The sequence below is a fragment of the Girardinichthys multiradiatus genome, chromosome 19 (genome assembly GCF_021462225.1).
Source record: "Girardinichthys multiradiatus isolate DD_20200921_A chromosome 19, DD_fGirMul_XY1, whole genome shotgun sequence".
Taxonomy (NCBI): domain Eukaryota; kingdom Metazoa; phylum Chordata; class Actinopteri; order Cyprinodontiformes; family Goodeidae; genus Girardinichthys; species Girardinichthys multiradiatus.
In genome coordinates this window covers 8,655,245-8,672,725 of record NC_061811.1, presented here as the reverse complement: position 1 = coordinate 8,672,725, position 17,481 = coordinate 8,655,245, and the positions used below count along the sequence as shown (strand labels likewise).

At 40.4% G+C, this 17,481-nt stretch overlaps 1 protein-coding gene across 3 annotated transcripts in view; it reads left to right on the top strand.

Annotated features, from left to right (window-relative positions):
* Positions 1-3,856: 3,856 nt before the first annotated feature.
* Positions 3,857-17,481, top strand: part of pcnx4 (pecanex 4) — a 22,248-nt gene continuing 8,623 nt past the window's right edge. Inside the window, exons 1-6 of one of the 3 annotated variants that reach the window (XM_047344902.1) lie at positions 3,857-4,014; positions 13,822-14,602; positions 14,681-14,860; positions 15,718-16,250; positions 16,345-16,445; positions 16,681-16,803. In XM_047344902.1, the coding sequence (XP_047200858.1) occupies positions 13,902-14,602; positions 14,681-14,860; positions 15,718-16,250; positions 16,345-16,445; positions 16,681-16,803 (1,638 nt within the window). In that variant the 5' untranslated portion in view covers positions 3,857-4,014; positions 13,822-13,901. The remainder of the gene's footprint in view (positions 4,015-13,821; positions 14,603-14,680; positions 14,861-15,717; positions 16,251-16,344; positions 16,446-16,680; positions 16,804-17,481) is intronic. The other 2 variants (XM_047344903.1, XM_047344904.1) reach the window with 2 other exon arrangements.

Below are 17,481 nucleotides of genomic sequence, written 5' to 3'. Positions count from 1 at the left end.
TGTGTAGATATTTTGGATGAGAGCAAATCTCACAGAAGCATAAAATCTTAACCACTTTTCATTTCTGACCTTGCGTGTTATTTATTGTAGTACTGAACCTGTGTGTCATTCATCACATTATTTCAATCCCACAAAGCATATTGCTTTTTTAAAAATTACGTAAAAGTTTATGGGAAGGAAAAACAATTGAGAAATGTCCAATTTTCTTGCAAATTTACCAGACATCAATTTTCAGTGGTTTGTCAGATGGTAAGCTTTATGTGCAATTTTCGGTCAGCCTTTTATACTGTAAATCATGACACTTGCATTATTTCTCCTTGACTTGAGTGTTGAAAACTTATTTTTTAACTATTGCTTTGGGAGGATTAAAGATTAAAATGAAGGCTGTCATGACTAACAGATCTTTTTAAAAAAGATTTTTCTCACACTCAGAGCAGAAAGTATTGCTTTTTGAAGAAAACAAAACCTGGCCTCTGCTATTCATCCAGTACTAAGTACCTCATCTGTAATTAAATCAAATTTTTTCCTCTGTTTTGTTCGACTTTTATGCTGATATTGCAGCCTTCGTTCTCTTTGCCACTCTTTTTAAATTAAATACACTACAGGTCAAAAGTTTTAGATACACTTTCTCACTTAATGGGTCTCTATTTTCATGACTATTTACATTGTAGATTCTTACCAAAGGCAAAAAAACTGAATGAACACACATGGAATTATGTAGTAAACAAAAAGTTTGCGATAACTAAACATTTTTACATTTTAGATTCTTCAAAATAGCCACCCTTTGCTTTGATTGCTGCTTTGCTCTCCTAGCATTCTCTCCATGAGCTTCATGAGGTGGTCACCTGAAATACATTTGCCTGGCCAAACAAAAAGTCACCACCAAAAAAAAAAAGGTCACACACTCTAATATTTCATTGGACCGCCTTTAGCTTTGATTACGACACGCATTCGCTGTGACATTGTTTCAATAAACTTCTGCAATGTCACAAGATTTATTTCCACCCAGGTTTGCATTCATTTTTCATCAAGATCATGCATTGATGATGGTAGAGTTTGACCGCTGCGCAAAGCCTTCTCCAGCACATCCCAACGATTCTCAATGGGGTTAAGGTCTGGACTCTTTGGTGGCCAACCCATGTGCGAGAATGATGTGTCATGCTCCCTGAACCACTCTTTCACAATTTGAGCCTGATGAATCCTGGCATTGTCATCTTGGAATATGTCTGTCCCATCAGGGAAGAAAAACTCCATTGATGGACTAACCTGGTCATTCAGTATATTCATGTAGTCAGCTGACCTCATTCTTTAAACACATACTGTTGCTGAACCCAGACCTGACCAACTGCAACAACCCCAGATCATAGCACTGCCCCCACAGGCTTGTACAGTAGACACTTGGCATGATGGGTGCATCACTTCACCTGCCTTTCTTCTTACCCTGATGCTCCCATCATTCTGGAACAGGGTAAATCTGGACTCATCAGACCATATGACCTTCTTCCATTGCTCCAGAGTCCAATCTTTATGCTCCCTAGCACATTGAAGCCTTTTTTTCCAGTTAGCCTCACTGATTAGTGGTTTTCTTAATATTTCAGTCATCACAGCAAAGGGTGGCTGCTTTAAGGAATCTAAAATAAAAACATTTAACTTTTTTTTTTGCTACATTATTACATATGTGTTCATTCGCTGTTTTGATGCATTCAGTGCGATGCGTACAATGTAAATGGTCATAAATATAAAAAAAAACATTAAATAAGACCGGTAGTATAATATGTATATATATATATATACACACACACTGCTCAAGAAAATAAAGGGAACACTCAAATAACACATCCTAGATCTGAATGAATGAAATATTCTCATTAAATACTTTGTTCTGTACAAAGTTGAATGTGCTGACAACAAAACCACAAACAAATCATCAATGGAAATCAAATTTATTAACCAATGGAGGCCTGGATTTGGAGTCACACACAAAATTAAAGTGGAAAAACAAACTACAGACTGATCCAACTTTGATATAATGTCCTTAAAACAAGTCAAAATGAGGCTCAGTATTGTGTGTGGCCTCCACATGTCTGTATGACCTCCCTACAACGCCTGGTTATGCTCCTGATGAGACGGCGGATGGTCTCCTGAGGGATCTCCTTCCAGACCTGGACTAAAGCATCCACCAACTCCTGGACAGTCTGTGGAGCAACGTGACGTTGGTGGATGGAGCGAGACATGATCTCACAGATGTGCTCAATCGGATTCAGGTCTGGGGAACGGGCGGGCCAGTCCATAGCTTCAATGTCTTCATCTTGCAGGAACTGCTGACACACTCCAGCCACATGAGGTCTAGCATTGTCCTGCATTAGGAGGAACCCAGGGCCAACCGCACCAGCATATGGTTTCACAAGGGGTCTGAGGATCTCATCTCGGTACCTAATGGCAGTCAGGCCACCTCTGGCGAGCACATGGAGGGCCAAATGCCACCCCACACCATTACGGACCCACTGCCAAACCGGTCATGCTGAAGGATGTTGCAGGCAGCAGATCGCTCTCCACGGTGTCTCCAGACTCTGTCACGTCTGTCACATGTTGTCAGTGTGAACCTGCTTTCATCTGTGAAGAGCACAGGGCGCCAGTGGTGAATTTGCCAATCCTGTTGTTCTCTGGCAAATGCCAAGCATCCTGCACGGTGTTGGGCTGTGAACGTTTGTGGACGTCAGGCCCTCATACCATCCTCATGGAGTCGGTTTCTAACCGTTTGTGCAGACACATGCACATTTGTGGCCTGCTGGAGGTCATTTTGCAGGGCTCTGGCAGTGCTCCTCCTGTTCCTCCGTGCACAAAGGTGGAGGTAGCGGTGCTGCTGCTGGGTTGTTGCCCTCCTACGGCGTCCTCCACGTCTCCTGGTGTACTGGCCTGTCTCCTGGTAGAGCCTCCAGGCTCTGGACACTACGCTGACAGACACAGCAAACCTTCTTGCCACAGCTCGCATTGATGTGCCATCCTGGATGAGCTGCACTACCTGAACCACTTGTGTGGGTTGTAGAGTCCGTCTCATGCTACCACGAGTGTGAAAGCACCACCAACATTCAAAAGTGATCAAAACATCAGCCAGAAAGCATAGGTACTGAGAAGTGGTCTGTGGTCCCCACCTACAGAACCACTCCTTTATTGAGTGTGTCTTGCTAATCGCAAAAGATTTCCCCCTGTTGTCTTTTCCATTTGAACAACAACATGTGAAATTGATTGTTAATCAGTGTTGCTTCCTAATTGGACAGTTTGATTTCACAGAAGTTTGATTTACTTGGAGTTATATTGTGTTGTTTAAGTGTTCCCTTTATTTTTTTGAGAAGTGTACAAAGTGAATGCAACTGCGATACAGTGCAAATAAACAATTGTCAAAAACAACTATAAGGATAATTTTTTGTTGTTTAAGTGTTTCCTTTATTTTTATGTGTCTGAAATGTTTATGGCATTTATGATATTATTATTGTACTCTTGATATATAAATATCTGTTCAATGTACTTTCATACAAGATCTAGTTCAAGAAACCATTAAAAAGGACAACTTGAAGTGTGGTGGGTGTCAGAATACGAGAGCGCACAATTTTTCATTTCTCTTTATTGGGGATTTTATGTTTTTATCGCGTTAAATATGACTAGAAAATAAAAATTCAATGTATTAAACGAGAAAACGTTTTAAATGTATTTCATGGTTAAGAAAAATCTTACAATTCAACGCAGAGCCTTTCAATTGTGGTTGGCTAACGGGCAATGCTCTGTGGGCGGGATCAATAATTCTAAACCAATGAGAGACCTCCCCTCCTGTGTGCTGCAGTGTGATTGGTCAAAGCCTGACTGTGCATCATGCCGATGTCGGATAGCTTTGCAGCGGTTAGCCAACAGCTAATGTTAATACTGGAAACTGCGGGCCGTTTTTCCTCTAAAAACTCGGAAATACCTAATTGAAAACAGCATAAATCGTCTTTGCTATCGGTCCTCCTACCACGGATAGTAAGTTGATCTCTCGCTGTCTAAAACCTTTTGTTATTTAACTGTTTGTATTAGAAGTTAGCGGATCGTGGAGCTTTCTGCCTCCGTTATTTCAGCCACAGAGCTAGCAAGCGTTCAGTTTGTAATCATTTTATTTATAATAAACCTCCTGGTTTGGTGTCACCTGGTTGTTCTTTATGTAATATTAATGTAAAACAGATGAGCTCCTATCAGAGCATCCTGTTGCTCTGTTGTGTTCTGGTCTCTCAGCAGCAGTTGCTGTTTGTGCCCAGAAACGTTAGAAACATGAAGACTGTTCTACAAACCATGTTCTCTCACCGTTCAGATTCATTGTTTTTATTTGGATCCGTGTGAAAACTGAAAATATTAGAATAATTTGATCATTTAGCTTAAGGTTCCGATCCAAATCCTCGAAATACAAAGAGCAAGTTAATAAAGAACACAGCCAAGCTTAGTACAGGAACAGGCTTTTAATGACCTGCACATTAGGTGGGGTGCATCTCAATTAATTTGTATTGAAGACTTAGTTTATTTCATGAATTCATTAAAAACTCTATATAGATTTATTTCATACAGAGGGGTTTATTTTTGTTAATTTTGATTATTACAGCTTAAAGCAAATTAAATTTAGAATATTAGCCTGTGGTTCTGCTGAGGTGTAATACAAGCCAAGGTCATAGTCATTGTTGGGCCTGGCGTCTCTCATCTTCCTCTTGACAATACTCTATTTTTATATAGATTCACAAAACAAACATGATTGTAAAGTTCGCCGACGACATTACCGTTATGGGTCTCATATCAAACAATGATGAGACTCATTACAGAGAAGAGGTTTACAGTCTGTCACAGTGGTGTCCCAGGAAAACCCTCCTCCTGAACACCAGCAAGACCAAGGAGGTCCAGGAGGACTGAACACGCTCCACCGCCACAGCATAAAGTTCCTGGGCATTCACATTTCCACTGACCTCTCCTGGACTGAGAACACCTCCTGGTAAAAAAAGGCCCAACAAGAAGGCTCTTCTTTCTCAGGTAGTTAAAGCGATCTGGACTCTCTCTTCAGCTACTACCAAACGTTTACAGGGCCATGGTGGAGAGCATCCTGTGCCTCAGCATGATAGTGTGGTACGGGAGCTGCACAGCACAGGAGAGGAAAGACTGGTGAGGACAGCACAAGGGGATTGTGGGTTGCCGTCTGCCAGACCTGGTCTTGATTTGTGTTACACGAGTCCAGAAGAAGGCCACATGCATTGCCAAAGATCCGACCCACCTGGGCTATGAGCTGTTTGTCCCACTTCCATCGGGACGGCAATTCAGCTGCAATAAATCCAAAACAAACAGACTTGAAAACAGTTTATTTCTCAGAGCTGTGAAGCTAATTGCCCCCCTCTAGACACTCAGTAGTCCATTTCATGACCTATATCCGTTCATAGGCTGCTCTAGCACGAGCTGCACTTCATGTAAACACATCCCCATGTACATATTTCATACTTTTCTTTATAGAGATGTTTTCAGCTGCTATAAGTGCTCCACTTCTCCTCCTGATGTGCCTTATAATTTTTATTTGTGTGTTTCTTTTATCTCTGTGCATTCTGAGCCGAGTGTCTCAACATGAAATTTCATTATGGGTCCATAATGACAATAAAGATTCTCGATTCTCTATGGCAGGAGTGTCCAGTCCTTGGAGGACAATGTCCTGCAACTTTTAGATGTTTTCCCTGTCCAACACAACTAAATCAAATGTCTGAATTTCCTCCTCAGTATGCGGTCAAGTTCTCCAGAGTCCTGCTAATGATCTAATTATTTTATTCAAGTGTGTTAAGGTAGAGACTCATCTAAAAGTTGAGGACTGAAGTAGGACACCGGTGGTCTGTGGGGTTCATTTCAGCGAGTTTTCTGGCCAGTCAAGCGTCGTAACACCATGGTCCTTACCTTTAGGTACCTTTGTGGGCTGATCCAAGTTCTGCTGGAAGATTATATCAACTTTCATAAAGCTTGTCAGCATACTGAAGCTCAGAGTGCTCTACAGTTTACTGCTGCACTGACTTTGAAGTTGATTAGGGTTCTAGGACCTTGATTTCCGAATGAAATACAAAATTTACTTTCATGTGAAAAGAGGACTTTAGGCCACCGATTTTAAGTTCCTTTTGTCATTGGACTTGTATAGTATCAAGATTTTCTGGAAAAAAAAAAAAACTATTTAAATCCATAAATTACATGTTCAGTCTTTGGATTTGGGTTATTATTTTATGAAAACCTCCACACATCGCCCAACATTTCTTTCTTCCCTGACATTGTCGCTGTCATCTCTTCTTCTTGTGATTTTCTATGTTCAGTTGTGCTTTAAACAAGTCAGCTGCAGCTCAGTCAGTTTAAAATCAGGTCATTTGCTCACGATGATCAGAATCGTCCACTTCCTGTTCTTCAAAAGCCTTCTTGGTCTTTCAGTGTTTACATCCTCACTCCTGTGATAGGCCTTTGAACCACTTGATTAAAAATTGTTCCACTCACAGTAGAACTGTGTTTCATTACAAAGCTGGACTAACATCCAAGCAGCCTGGTGCAGTGGTAAAGCATTCAGTGTATGATATTTTTTGTTTTTCCACTTTTATTTTTTATTCTCATTTTCTGTGGACATATACATATAGATCAGACATTTTCCAGAATATTAAGGCCTACTAAAGGTCCCTCACGTTATCCATGGAAAGAACATGCAGGTGAATATATATTGAACATAAGAACAGTAATACAAAGAGAACAAGAGAAAAAAACAAAAAACATCTCGGTTGCAGGTGTCTAGGATCTATAAGGGTCTTAAAAAAATAATATTGAAGTTTCTTAAGTCTCTTGGGTGTCATATCGTGTCCATTTTTCCCATTTATCTATACAAATGTCTTCTTGTAATCTGAGAATGAAGGTCATTCGCTCCATCACATAAATTTCCCTAACAATATTCAGCCACTGTTTTAGCGATGGAGCTGATATCTGACAACAATTCCTTGTTATGGCTTTTTTGCAACCAATTAACAGAATCTTAACCAAATACACATCTTCTCTCGCAACACAATTTTTCCAGGTTTCCAAGATACATTGTCTTAAAATCCTTTGGTATTGAGTCCCCACATATTCTTTCAACTATAACATTCACATTTCTCCAAAACATGGTTCATTTTGGACACGCCCAGAATATATGTGTATGATTTGCTTCTATATTTCCACACATTCTCCAGCATGTAAGGTGAGACCTGGTTTGCTTACTCTTTATCTTTGGTATAATGAAAAATCTAGTAGAGATTTTTCCATCCAAACTCTCTCCAGAGTGTGGAGTTTGTTGTTGTGCCCTGATTTATACACATATTTTTAATTCTTTTTCCCAGTTATTTTTTATATATATGGTAGATGCTGGTGTATTTTCTCTTAATGTTTTATATAATGACGTTATTTCCGTCAGTCAGACTGACTGACTGACTGACGTTATTTCCTTAAAATGTATTCCTTTTATAGGTTTTAATCACACAGCTAACTAAACCATCTGTCTGAAAGTTTTGTATTTCTCTAAGGTAATAATCTCGGAGCTGCAAGTATCGAAAGAAGTCAGTGTTCTCCAGTTGATATTTATCTTTTAATTCTTCAAAACCCATAATTTTACCATCTTTAATTATAGTACAAATAGCAGTTATTCCTCTGTTTTCCCAGATTCTAAATCTGTGATCATTCCTTCCTGGTTCAAAATTATTATCATATGTGACGCAACGAAACAGCCTAACAACCTTTCCCAGTCCCTTTTGTTTTATCCTTTAAAACCAGATGTCCAGGGTATGAGAAGTTATTGGATCTAATTGGTGTTGGTGTGTCTTTCTAAGTCTATCATCCCCCAAAAATGTTTGGAGTGGAATACCGTCAACTATCATTTCAATGTCTTTCCACTTGGCACTATAGCTTTGGTCACACCATTTAATCACAGGTTGTAGTTGTGCTGCGTAGTAGTAGTCCCTCAGATGAGGAAGTACCACCCCACCCTGTTCCCTGGACAACTGTAGTGTTGAGTATTTTAGTCTTGGTCTCTTGCCATTCCAGATAAATCTGGAGATAATCTTGTCCCAGTATTTAAATCTTTCTGATGGAATCTTGACTGGAAGAGCCTGAAAGAAATATAATAATCGGGGAAGGATGTTCATTTTTATAACTGAAATTAAACATCTGTTTAAGTCCTGATTAATGTGAGAGTTAATAGTGTCATAATTAACCTTGTAAAGATTATTTAGTTATTGTTACTCCAAGATATTTAATGGATTTTAGTTCCCAATTTATTGCTAATTTAGTTTTAATCTCTTCGGACGGAGCATAATTAAAAGACAACACTTGAGTTTTGGTAACATTTATTTTATAGCCGGAATGTTGCGAAAAAGAATTGATAAGATTAAACAGATAGATAAGATTTTGATCTGGGTTATTTAAATATATTATGTCATATGCGACTAAGCTTATGACGTGGTCTTTTCCGTTAATGTTAACTCCTCTCACTCTTCCGCACAAATTGTGCAAGAGGTTCAATGTATAAAGCAAAGAGCAGAGGTGAAAGGCAACATCCCTGTCGAGTACCTCGCTCTAGCTTTATTTGCTTTGTTAGGTTGCCATTTATTTTTATTCTCGCTATAGGGTTTTGATAAATGGATTTTATGGTTTTAATTGAATTTTCACTAAAGCCAAATCTTTTAAGGACCGCATACAAGAAGTTCCAATTTACACTACCAATGCTTTTTCAGCATCTAAGCTGACTAAAACAGCTTTATTTCTTTGGGTTTGTATTAAATTTACTACATGGAGAGTTCTCCTGATGCTGTCCTGAGTTGAATGACCTAAAATAAAACCTGTTTGATCTTCTTCAATCAGGTGTGTCATGATTTCCCCATATCGTTCAGCAATTATAGATGTGTAAATTTTGTAATCCACATTAAGTACCGATATTGGCCTATAGTTATTGCAGTCCTCGATATCTTTCCCTTCCTTCGGGATTACCGAAATGATTGCCTCCCTCCAGGAAGTTGGGGCCTGACCCACCTCAAGTGTATAGTTGAGTGCTGGCAGTAATATGGGTATCAGGTCTTCTTTAAAGGTCCTGTACCATTCTACGGGGAACCCATCGCTTCCAGGGGATTTTTTAGCTTCACGTCTCGCTATAGTTCTTGAAATCTCTTCATATGTTATTGGGGCTGTCAGTCTCCTATTTTGTTCAACTCCAATTTTAGGTAAGCCCAGGGAGTCAAGAAATATGCTTTTTTCAATTTTGTTTGAGGAAGATGGTTGTTTATATAGTTTTTCATAGTACTTTCTGAAGGTTTCTTCTATTTCTTCTTGGTTATACTGTAAATGATTTGTGAAGGGATTTCTAATCTTGTGTATAGTGTTTACTGCTTGTTGTTTCCTGATTCGCCTTGCTAATAATCTATTTGCCTTTGCACCCTGTTCATAATAGTTGTTTTACATATCTAAGTTTTTTTTCCACCTCCAAGGTCAAAAGACTATCTATTTTTTTATTTTTATATTTTTAATTTCTTTAAGAAGCTGGGTCTTGTGAGATGTTTGATATCTTATCTCAAAGGTTTTTAATTTTTCCACCAAATTGAGATATGAGGCTCTTTTTATCTTATTCTGTTTTGAAGTTATAGCTATCAATTTCCCCCTGATTACTGCTTTACATGCATCCCATAGGACTATTGGACTGATTCCTTCAGTGTCATTTTCTTCTACATATTGTTTCATTTCTTTTTTAATTTGTTCTTTTACTACTGTTTTGTTCAGAATACCCACATTTAATTTCCAAACAGTGTTTTTCCTCCTTCTATTTGTATCTATTTTTACCAGAATAGAGCAGTGGTCTGAAATATCTGCAGCTCCAATTTCACACTTGGCTACTTTATGAAGGTCCCACTTGTTCATAATCACATCATCAATTCTTGAGTGTGTGTTATGTGTCACTGAGTAATGTGTATATTCTTTATCGGTTGGATGGTGTTCTCTCCAGACATCAGCCAGTCCCTGCTCCCTCATATATGTATTAATCATCATTTTGGCCGAATTGGTCTTACTTCTGTTAGTGCTTGTTGTATCAATCCGATGGTCAAAACATATATTGAAATCCCCTGCACAAATGACCCCCTCAGATTCTGATGCTATAGTTGTTAACAAGGTCTTAAGATATTGTTTATCACTCTCAGGTGGGATATAGACATTAATCAGTGTAACTGTTTCATTTTCTAATTTCCCTTTTACAATTACATATCATCCCTCATTATCTCTAGTTTCCTTGGTACATTCAAAGTTCACAGAATTTTTAACGAGTATTGCTACCCCTCTTTTCCGACTTGTCTTATACGTACTGTAATATGTATTTCTATAACTGAATTTCTTAAGTTTCTCATATTCTTCTTGGGATAAATGTGTCTCTTGTAGATATATAATGTTGGCATTCATTTTTCTCATTTTAAATATGACTCCTTTCAGCTAGGTTATTTCTGCCATTCACATTCATGGACACCAAAGTTACGCTATTCATCGATTACCTCGAGCATCAATCCCTTCTTTTGACATCTTGCAACCATAACAATGAACAATAACATAAACTCTAATAACATAATGCAACTCAGTATCAAACTCAAATGGGCCTATATGGAAAAACTTACTTCCCACCTCCCTCTGCTGGGTGGGGGGGGGGGATGTCCCTTGAAACGTCAGGGGCCCTTGTTAAATCCAGTCTGGTCATTTCCCTATAGGCAGATCTACACACGCTCCGATCCGACCTTAAACCTGAAGACAATCTTTAAAACAAAAATATTTTTCTCAAGTGTGACTTTATCTTCATTCTTCTATGGTAGTCATTTATTATGGCTTAAATCTTCTGGATTTATTTCCCGCCGCTGCCAGGATAGTGCTCCTCACCTCCACCTGCATTCCTCTCCGTCTCAGCTCCTCCACGGCCGCCTGATGCCACGGATTCTAGTTAAAGGGGTCTGGAACCGGATCCCTCTTTCCTTCAGGATTTTTTTAATGCACATATATTCTGTCCTCTTCTGGACTACGTTGGTCGAAGAACAGCTGTTTATCTTGATACATCATTTTTTTCTTCTTCCACGCCTCTTTTAGCAACATCTCTTTAATCGTATAATCAAGAACGTTTATCACCACAGATCGCGGGGGGTTTATCAGTTGCTGGTCTAGGTAGCAAAGCTCTGTGCACTCTGGATATTCAGAGCAAAATCCGGCGGAAGAGATAATTCTTCTTTCAAAAGGTGTTCAATAAACTGCGCCATTGAGCCCACCTCTGCTCCCTCTTTCAGGCCGAAGATGCGTATGTTATTCCGCCGGCTTCTACCCTCCAGGTCATCTAGCTTTTCCCGAAGCAACTGTTCTTGCTTTAGAGACTGAGTTAAAGCATCTTTCGCTGCCACATTCCATTCCTCCAATTCAGCGATTCTCTGCTCTGATTCTTCGAGTCTTGCCGCATGATTCACTACCTTGTTCTTTATTTCTGTAAGTTAAAGGTTGATGCTTTCGATTCCTTCTTTCACTTCCTTCTTTATATCGCGACTAAATCAGGTAAAGTCCGTTTTAAATTCAGTCTTAAACGATTTGATTTTCTTAAGAATATCCTGGAGGCCTCAACCTGAGCAGCTTTCCATTTCCTGCCCTGCATGGCCTCGCTTGCTACTCTCGGTCTCAGACATGTCAGCACCGCGGTCCAACGTCCACCCGGATATTTCCGAAAAATCTTTGATTCAATTCAATTCAATTCAAAGATACTTTATTGATCCCTGAGGGGAAATTAGAATTCCAGTACAACCCATCCAAACATACATCATGACACAAGACAAGGGGGGACGGGTCACCGAGGCTTTGCTGCCCGCTCACAGGCGCTGCCCTTGTTAGATGAGAAAAGAGGCCACATTAGGAAAGTAGAGGAAAAAAATCCTATTTCACACTTTATCCTTAGCAGGATATAGTTTGAGATTGCAAAAAAAAAACCTCAGCACAAAGAAGCAACAAATTTACAAAACAACATCATGCTGGGAACGGTGAAGGTGGTATGAGGAGTGCAAATGTTTATCTTGAGCACGTGTGTGTGTGCAAGTGAGTGTGTGCAAGTAAGTCCATGAAGCACTGTCACAGAGGCCATTGTCCTTGATGGTACGTTGGAATGTTCATCAACCGGCCACAAAGTTCTGAGCAGGTCCACAGATGTCCTCAGGGAAGGGAGGGGGGCAGAGGGAGCAGAGCGTCATGTTTACATAACTTCCAGGAGAAGTTGAAGATAGCCAGCCATCAAGGCCGTGCAGGGGAGCCAGATTCAGAAAAACAATAATTATTTGGGTTAGGCTGACTCTTAATTTTCTGTCAGCCTTGAGAGTCTCGCTGGTGCTTCTCAAAGGTGAATCCAAACAGCCAAATTCCTGGTATTTCTGCCAGATCCGAGCGAACAACTTTCTCCAAGATTTATCCCATTTCACCCCTGAGTCCAGGAACCGCAACCCGCTTGCGATCCTGTATAAAGATCACAACCAGTCTGCGATTCAGCTCACGTAACATCTCAGTCTGAGTGTTGATCGCTCTGAAGATCCCATCACACATGCCAGGCAGCCTTACAATGGCCAGAACAGCTGCTGACATTCTCCGAATTTCCCAATATGCCAGGTAACCGCTGACTCCAAAAAGCAGAAATCCTGATATCAAACATCCAATTATGTACACATCTTCCACATCCTCGACTGACATTATCGACAGACACACAATCCTCCACTTCTGCCAGGAGTCCATCGTGTATCTGGAGAAAAATGTCCCATCCGGGCAAGCGGGCTCTCCCGACCCCTGTCTTCTCGTCGAGAAAATTTGATCAATTGCATTGAGACCAGCTGACCAAATCCATAATTTGGAAAACTAAACCATCTGTCTGATATTACTCTTGTCTTCTTGCTCTTCTCCCACCTTTCATTACACTTCTGTTATGCCTTACTCTTACATTCACTTTTTTGTGGGGTTTTTATTGAGTGTGGATCGGGAGCAGTTGACTTGAGCAGCCATCTTGTTGGCGTCCCAAACCGGAAGCCCAGTGTATGATATTTTAATGTAGAGATACACCAATAAAATAGAAAACCGATCACAATTGGAAAATTGTTTTTTGATAATTGCTGATCAGTGATAAACAGGTAAAATCTCAAATCACTTTTTTTTCCTGCTGATTAAATGCATCAAAGTTAAGAACCTTCACTATTATTAGTCTACAAGCCTATCGAGCTACAGGTACTTTGATGCACTTTTTCTAAAACGGTGCAGGTTAGGAAAATATGCTTTCATGCATTAATGGGGACTTGTAATTCTTGTAGTTCCTTTCAATAATATACTACCTGTATAAAATAAGCTGCATCATGTTATACTCTCAGGTGATACAGCCTTTGGAAAATCTATCAGAATCAGCAGGTCAGAAACACAAAAACAGATTTAGCAACATTTTTGTATTTCTACCTTTTATAACTTCCTTAAAACATTAAATCAGTGTTTCTAGATATGTCAATGTTTCCATGATTTCAAGGATTTCCTCCTTGGAAGCCGTGGTTTAGGTGTAAATGTGAATGTGTTCAGGTTAAAAATTATTCTTCACTTTTAGTTTTTATTAATTATTGATTTGATTTAAAATATGTTTTACTGCGGAGTCTGTAAAATCCAGCAGATCTTGCCAGACATGGCTGTTCTGTGCTTCTCCTGTTGTTCCACTGCTGATACTCTATAACCGAACTGACGCTTCGCTTTTGTTTTCAGAAGAGTTGTCCTCCATGCCTGAGATGATGAATGGGAAGCCTCCACCTGCTGCGTGGAGATGACCTGCCACCCTTTCTGGAATGGTCAGAATGGGGCCAGATGTGCCCCTTCTTAACGAGTACAAACAAGAGTTCTTCTGGAAGCGCTTCCCCCAAACTGTGCTGGGGGGTCCCCGCTTCAAGCTTGGCTACTGCGCTCCACCTTACGTATACGTCAATCAAGCAGTTTTGTTTTTGACCCCATGGCTTTTTGGGGGCGTTGGCACGCTGCTCTGCCAGCTGCAGCTGCTTCAGGAGCTCTATGCCGCCGTGCTCTCTGGCACGCTTATGTTTGCAGCTGCAGCAGGTGTTCAGGCCCTGGCCCTGTATGCTGCACGGAGGAGTGGCACAGTGGTAGAGAGACTTGGTGCTCCCAACATCCTGATTGATGAGGAGGAAGTGGAATTTACCCACTGTGTCAGTCCAGAGACGGTCCGATTCATTGCTCCTGGGAAGCGCTTTGGCCTTAATGTGGTGCTGCATACAGTCTTAGCTGGAGTTCTCTGTGGCTTAGGGACATGGTATGTGTTCCTGGGCAGACTGACGGCTCTCTACGGCAGCACTGGTGTATCTCTTATAGTGTTTGTTCTTAGTTGGGTGACTCTGTGTATAGCTGAGTACTCCCTTATTGTAAATACGGCGGCAGAGACGGCTACTTTTCAGGCACAGGACACGTATGAGATCACGCCACTCACCCGGCCACTCTACATTTTTATTTTCATTGCTCTGGACTTGGCTGACAGGTGAGAAAGAGCAAAATTCAGTTCAGCTTTTAGAAAACGCAGCCGTCTCAGTGACATTAACATTTCTCTGCTGTGTAGGTTCTCACACGCTGTTCCCGAGCTCCAGCTGGCCAGCCAGACTCTACATGTGGTCTTCGTCTTCCTGCCTCTGTTGTGGGCTCTGGGGGTTCTCCCGCCACTGGATGCCTTGCTCCTATGGGGCATGGAGCAGGCTCTTGTGTTTGGCCTCGGAGGCTCACCCATGTCCAGCAACATCAGGTAAATACCAAAAAAATACTCAACCATGACTATATAATGACCCATATCCACTTGTCTCCTCTGTTTTTGCAAAAGAAGACTTGGACATTTGTGTCGTTGTTCTTTGTTACATGTTTTTTAGTCAGTTCATTTGTTCTCACAGTATCCTTCATTTTGACAAAACCGATCAGTTTATCATTTTATTGTAATGTAACTAGAGTACAACAAAGCGAGATAGTTTGTCTAGTATCAGTCTAACATGTAAAAAAAAAAAAAAAAAAAGATTAAATATGTTGCGGTGAGAGATTATTCACACATGTAAAAATGTCTTGTTTTTGTTTCTTTGTCACACTTAATGTTTCAGATCATCAAACAACTGTTAATATCTGGCACAGATAACCTGAGTAAATACAAAAAAGTTTTTTTCAAATGATTTCATTTATTGAAGGAAAAGGCTAAGCAAACCTTCCACTATGAGGAAACATAGTTGTCCCGCTTGTTAAATTAGAAACTCACTGTGATTAACCACATTATTTGGGCTTCTGATTACTGCCTGAATTATACAGCGGGGAGAACAGGTTTTTGATACACTGCAGGTTTTCCCCTTGCAAAGCATGTAGAAGTCTTTAATTTGTATGATAGCTGCACTTCCACTGTGAGTGGCAGAATCTAAAAAGTCCAGAACATCACATTGTGTGCTTTTTATATAAGTAATTTGCATTTTATTGCACAAAATAAGTATTTAAACAGAAAAACAACATGTAAATGTAACAGTTTAGTCTGTATTTTACTGAACTTGCTCCACAATATCATTTTAATGGAAGTAAATTCATCTGAGGGGTATGAAAGTTGATGCATCTCTGATCCATACCCCACAGGCTGCTCTTGATGTTTGCTGTGTCCTTCGGCGTAGCTGTATGCAATTACTTCATCCCATCAACACTGGGTGTGGTCCTCTTCTCCACCTCTGCCGGATTTCTGCTGAGCCTGGACCTGAGCCAAGTCGACACACTCTGCAGACGCCAGAGAATCGCCTTCAGGGATCACAGATTTCACAGCGGGGCACCTCTTCCTCTCACTTCCTTTGGCTGGAATCTTGGCTGCAGGGAACTGCTCCTGTATCTGAGCTTGCTGGTGGTGGCCATGGCAGAGGCAGGATTGTTGCATTACTTTCTTGGTTCAGCTCAGTCCCAGGACTTGGTTACAAGACTCCAAGGTCCAGTTAGATACCTCCTCCTTATACTTTTCTCTCTCTGCTGGGCTCTAAGAGAGGTCCAGGGGGCTTATGTAGTTGGAGGGATGTTCCTGAATCCCCTCTACCCTAAAGGAATGTCCAATGTGCAGAGCTTCAAGCAAAAGAACAGAGGATTGCACATAGCTGCTGCTATCCGAAGAGTCCTTCTTTATCTTGGTGAGCATCTAGCTGCATGTCGTATTTTACAACTTTGTTTAAACGTGTCCATGGAGATGCAGCTGACCTGTACCTGCTCTGTGTTTCACTTCAGTGTCTCCATTTGCAATGATTGCTTTTCTGTCAATGGACAAATCTCTGCGGTCGCTCCACAGTGTCTCCATCAGTGTGGGATTGACACGAGCCTTTAGAGGGGTACGTTCACACCTTAAAAGAGCTTTTGGAGCACGACATTTAGAAGATCTTTATATCTACTGGAATGTTTAATAACCTGTGCCAGATTCTTAGAGGTCAAATCTCAAATCTTTGTAATTGAAATGACAAGGTAACCAAGGAAGAAAAAAAATGCTCACACTTGATTTCTACTTCGAATTATCTCTCCCTTAATGTTTAAGATGTGATCACTGTATAAGTGGTTCTTGCCTTTTAGGTTTGGCAGAGCTCAGAGGATGCCCTGCTTCAGATGGTAGTGGTGGTGTTAGTGCAGCTTGCAGCTGGAAATAAAACACTACCTGGATGGGACACCCTGGGAACTGGAGTCCAGCTTCTGCTGGTGAGCTCAACTTAAATCAACTAGCTGTGGATGGGGACATGTCTAGTAAAGATGTGGAAAAAGATCTGAAATACATCCAACTTTTATTTCAGGACCCTATAATTAAATCTATTTTATTTTATTTTATTGTGTCAAATTATTTTCTGCAAATATAACAACTTCTGTCTGTCTGCGTAATCGCCTTAGAGCATCTACAGAGAAGGAACCTTCCTCGTTGAACCATCTTTGTAGACCTGGGATATGAATACTATCTCATTAAATACAATCACGTTTCTACAGGGTTTATGTCTGGGGACTGAGATGACCCTGGTAGAAGGTTCATTTTCTTTCTGCTGAATCACTTTTGTGTTTATTTGACCAAATACTTTTGATCATTATCCTGCTGAAAGCTGCATTGAAAACCCATTTGAGATTTCTGCCAATAGTCCACCAGATCATTTTTTGATACCCAGGTGTTTCAAATAGTTGATGATGCCAGGCACTTTAACAAGGTTCTCGGGGTCTTTGGAAGAGAAAAAGGCCCAAACTTAACAGTGAGCATGAGGAACGTTTTCACATATTAATATTTGTGACAAACAACAACCAAACGACCAGTTGGCAAGTAGATGGCATTTTATGGTTTTTAAGAAGACTTGGTAACAGACGTCACTGTTTGCTGCTATTCTCTGACAGTGGAAA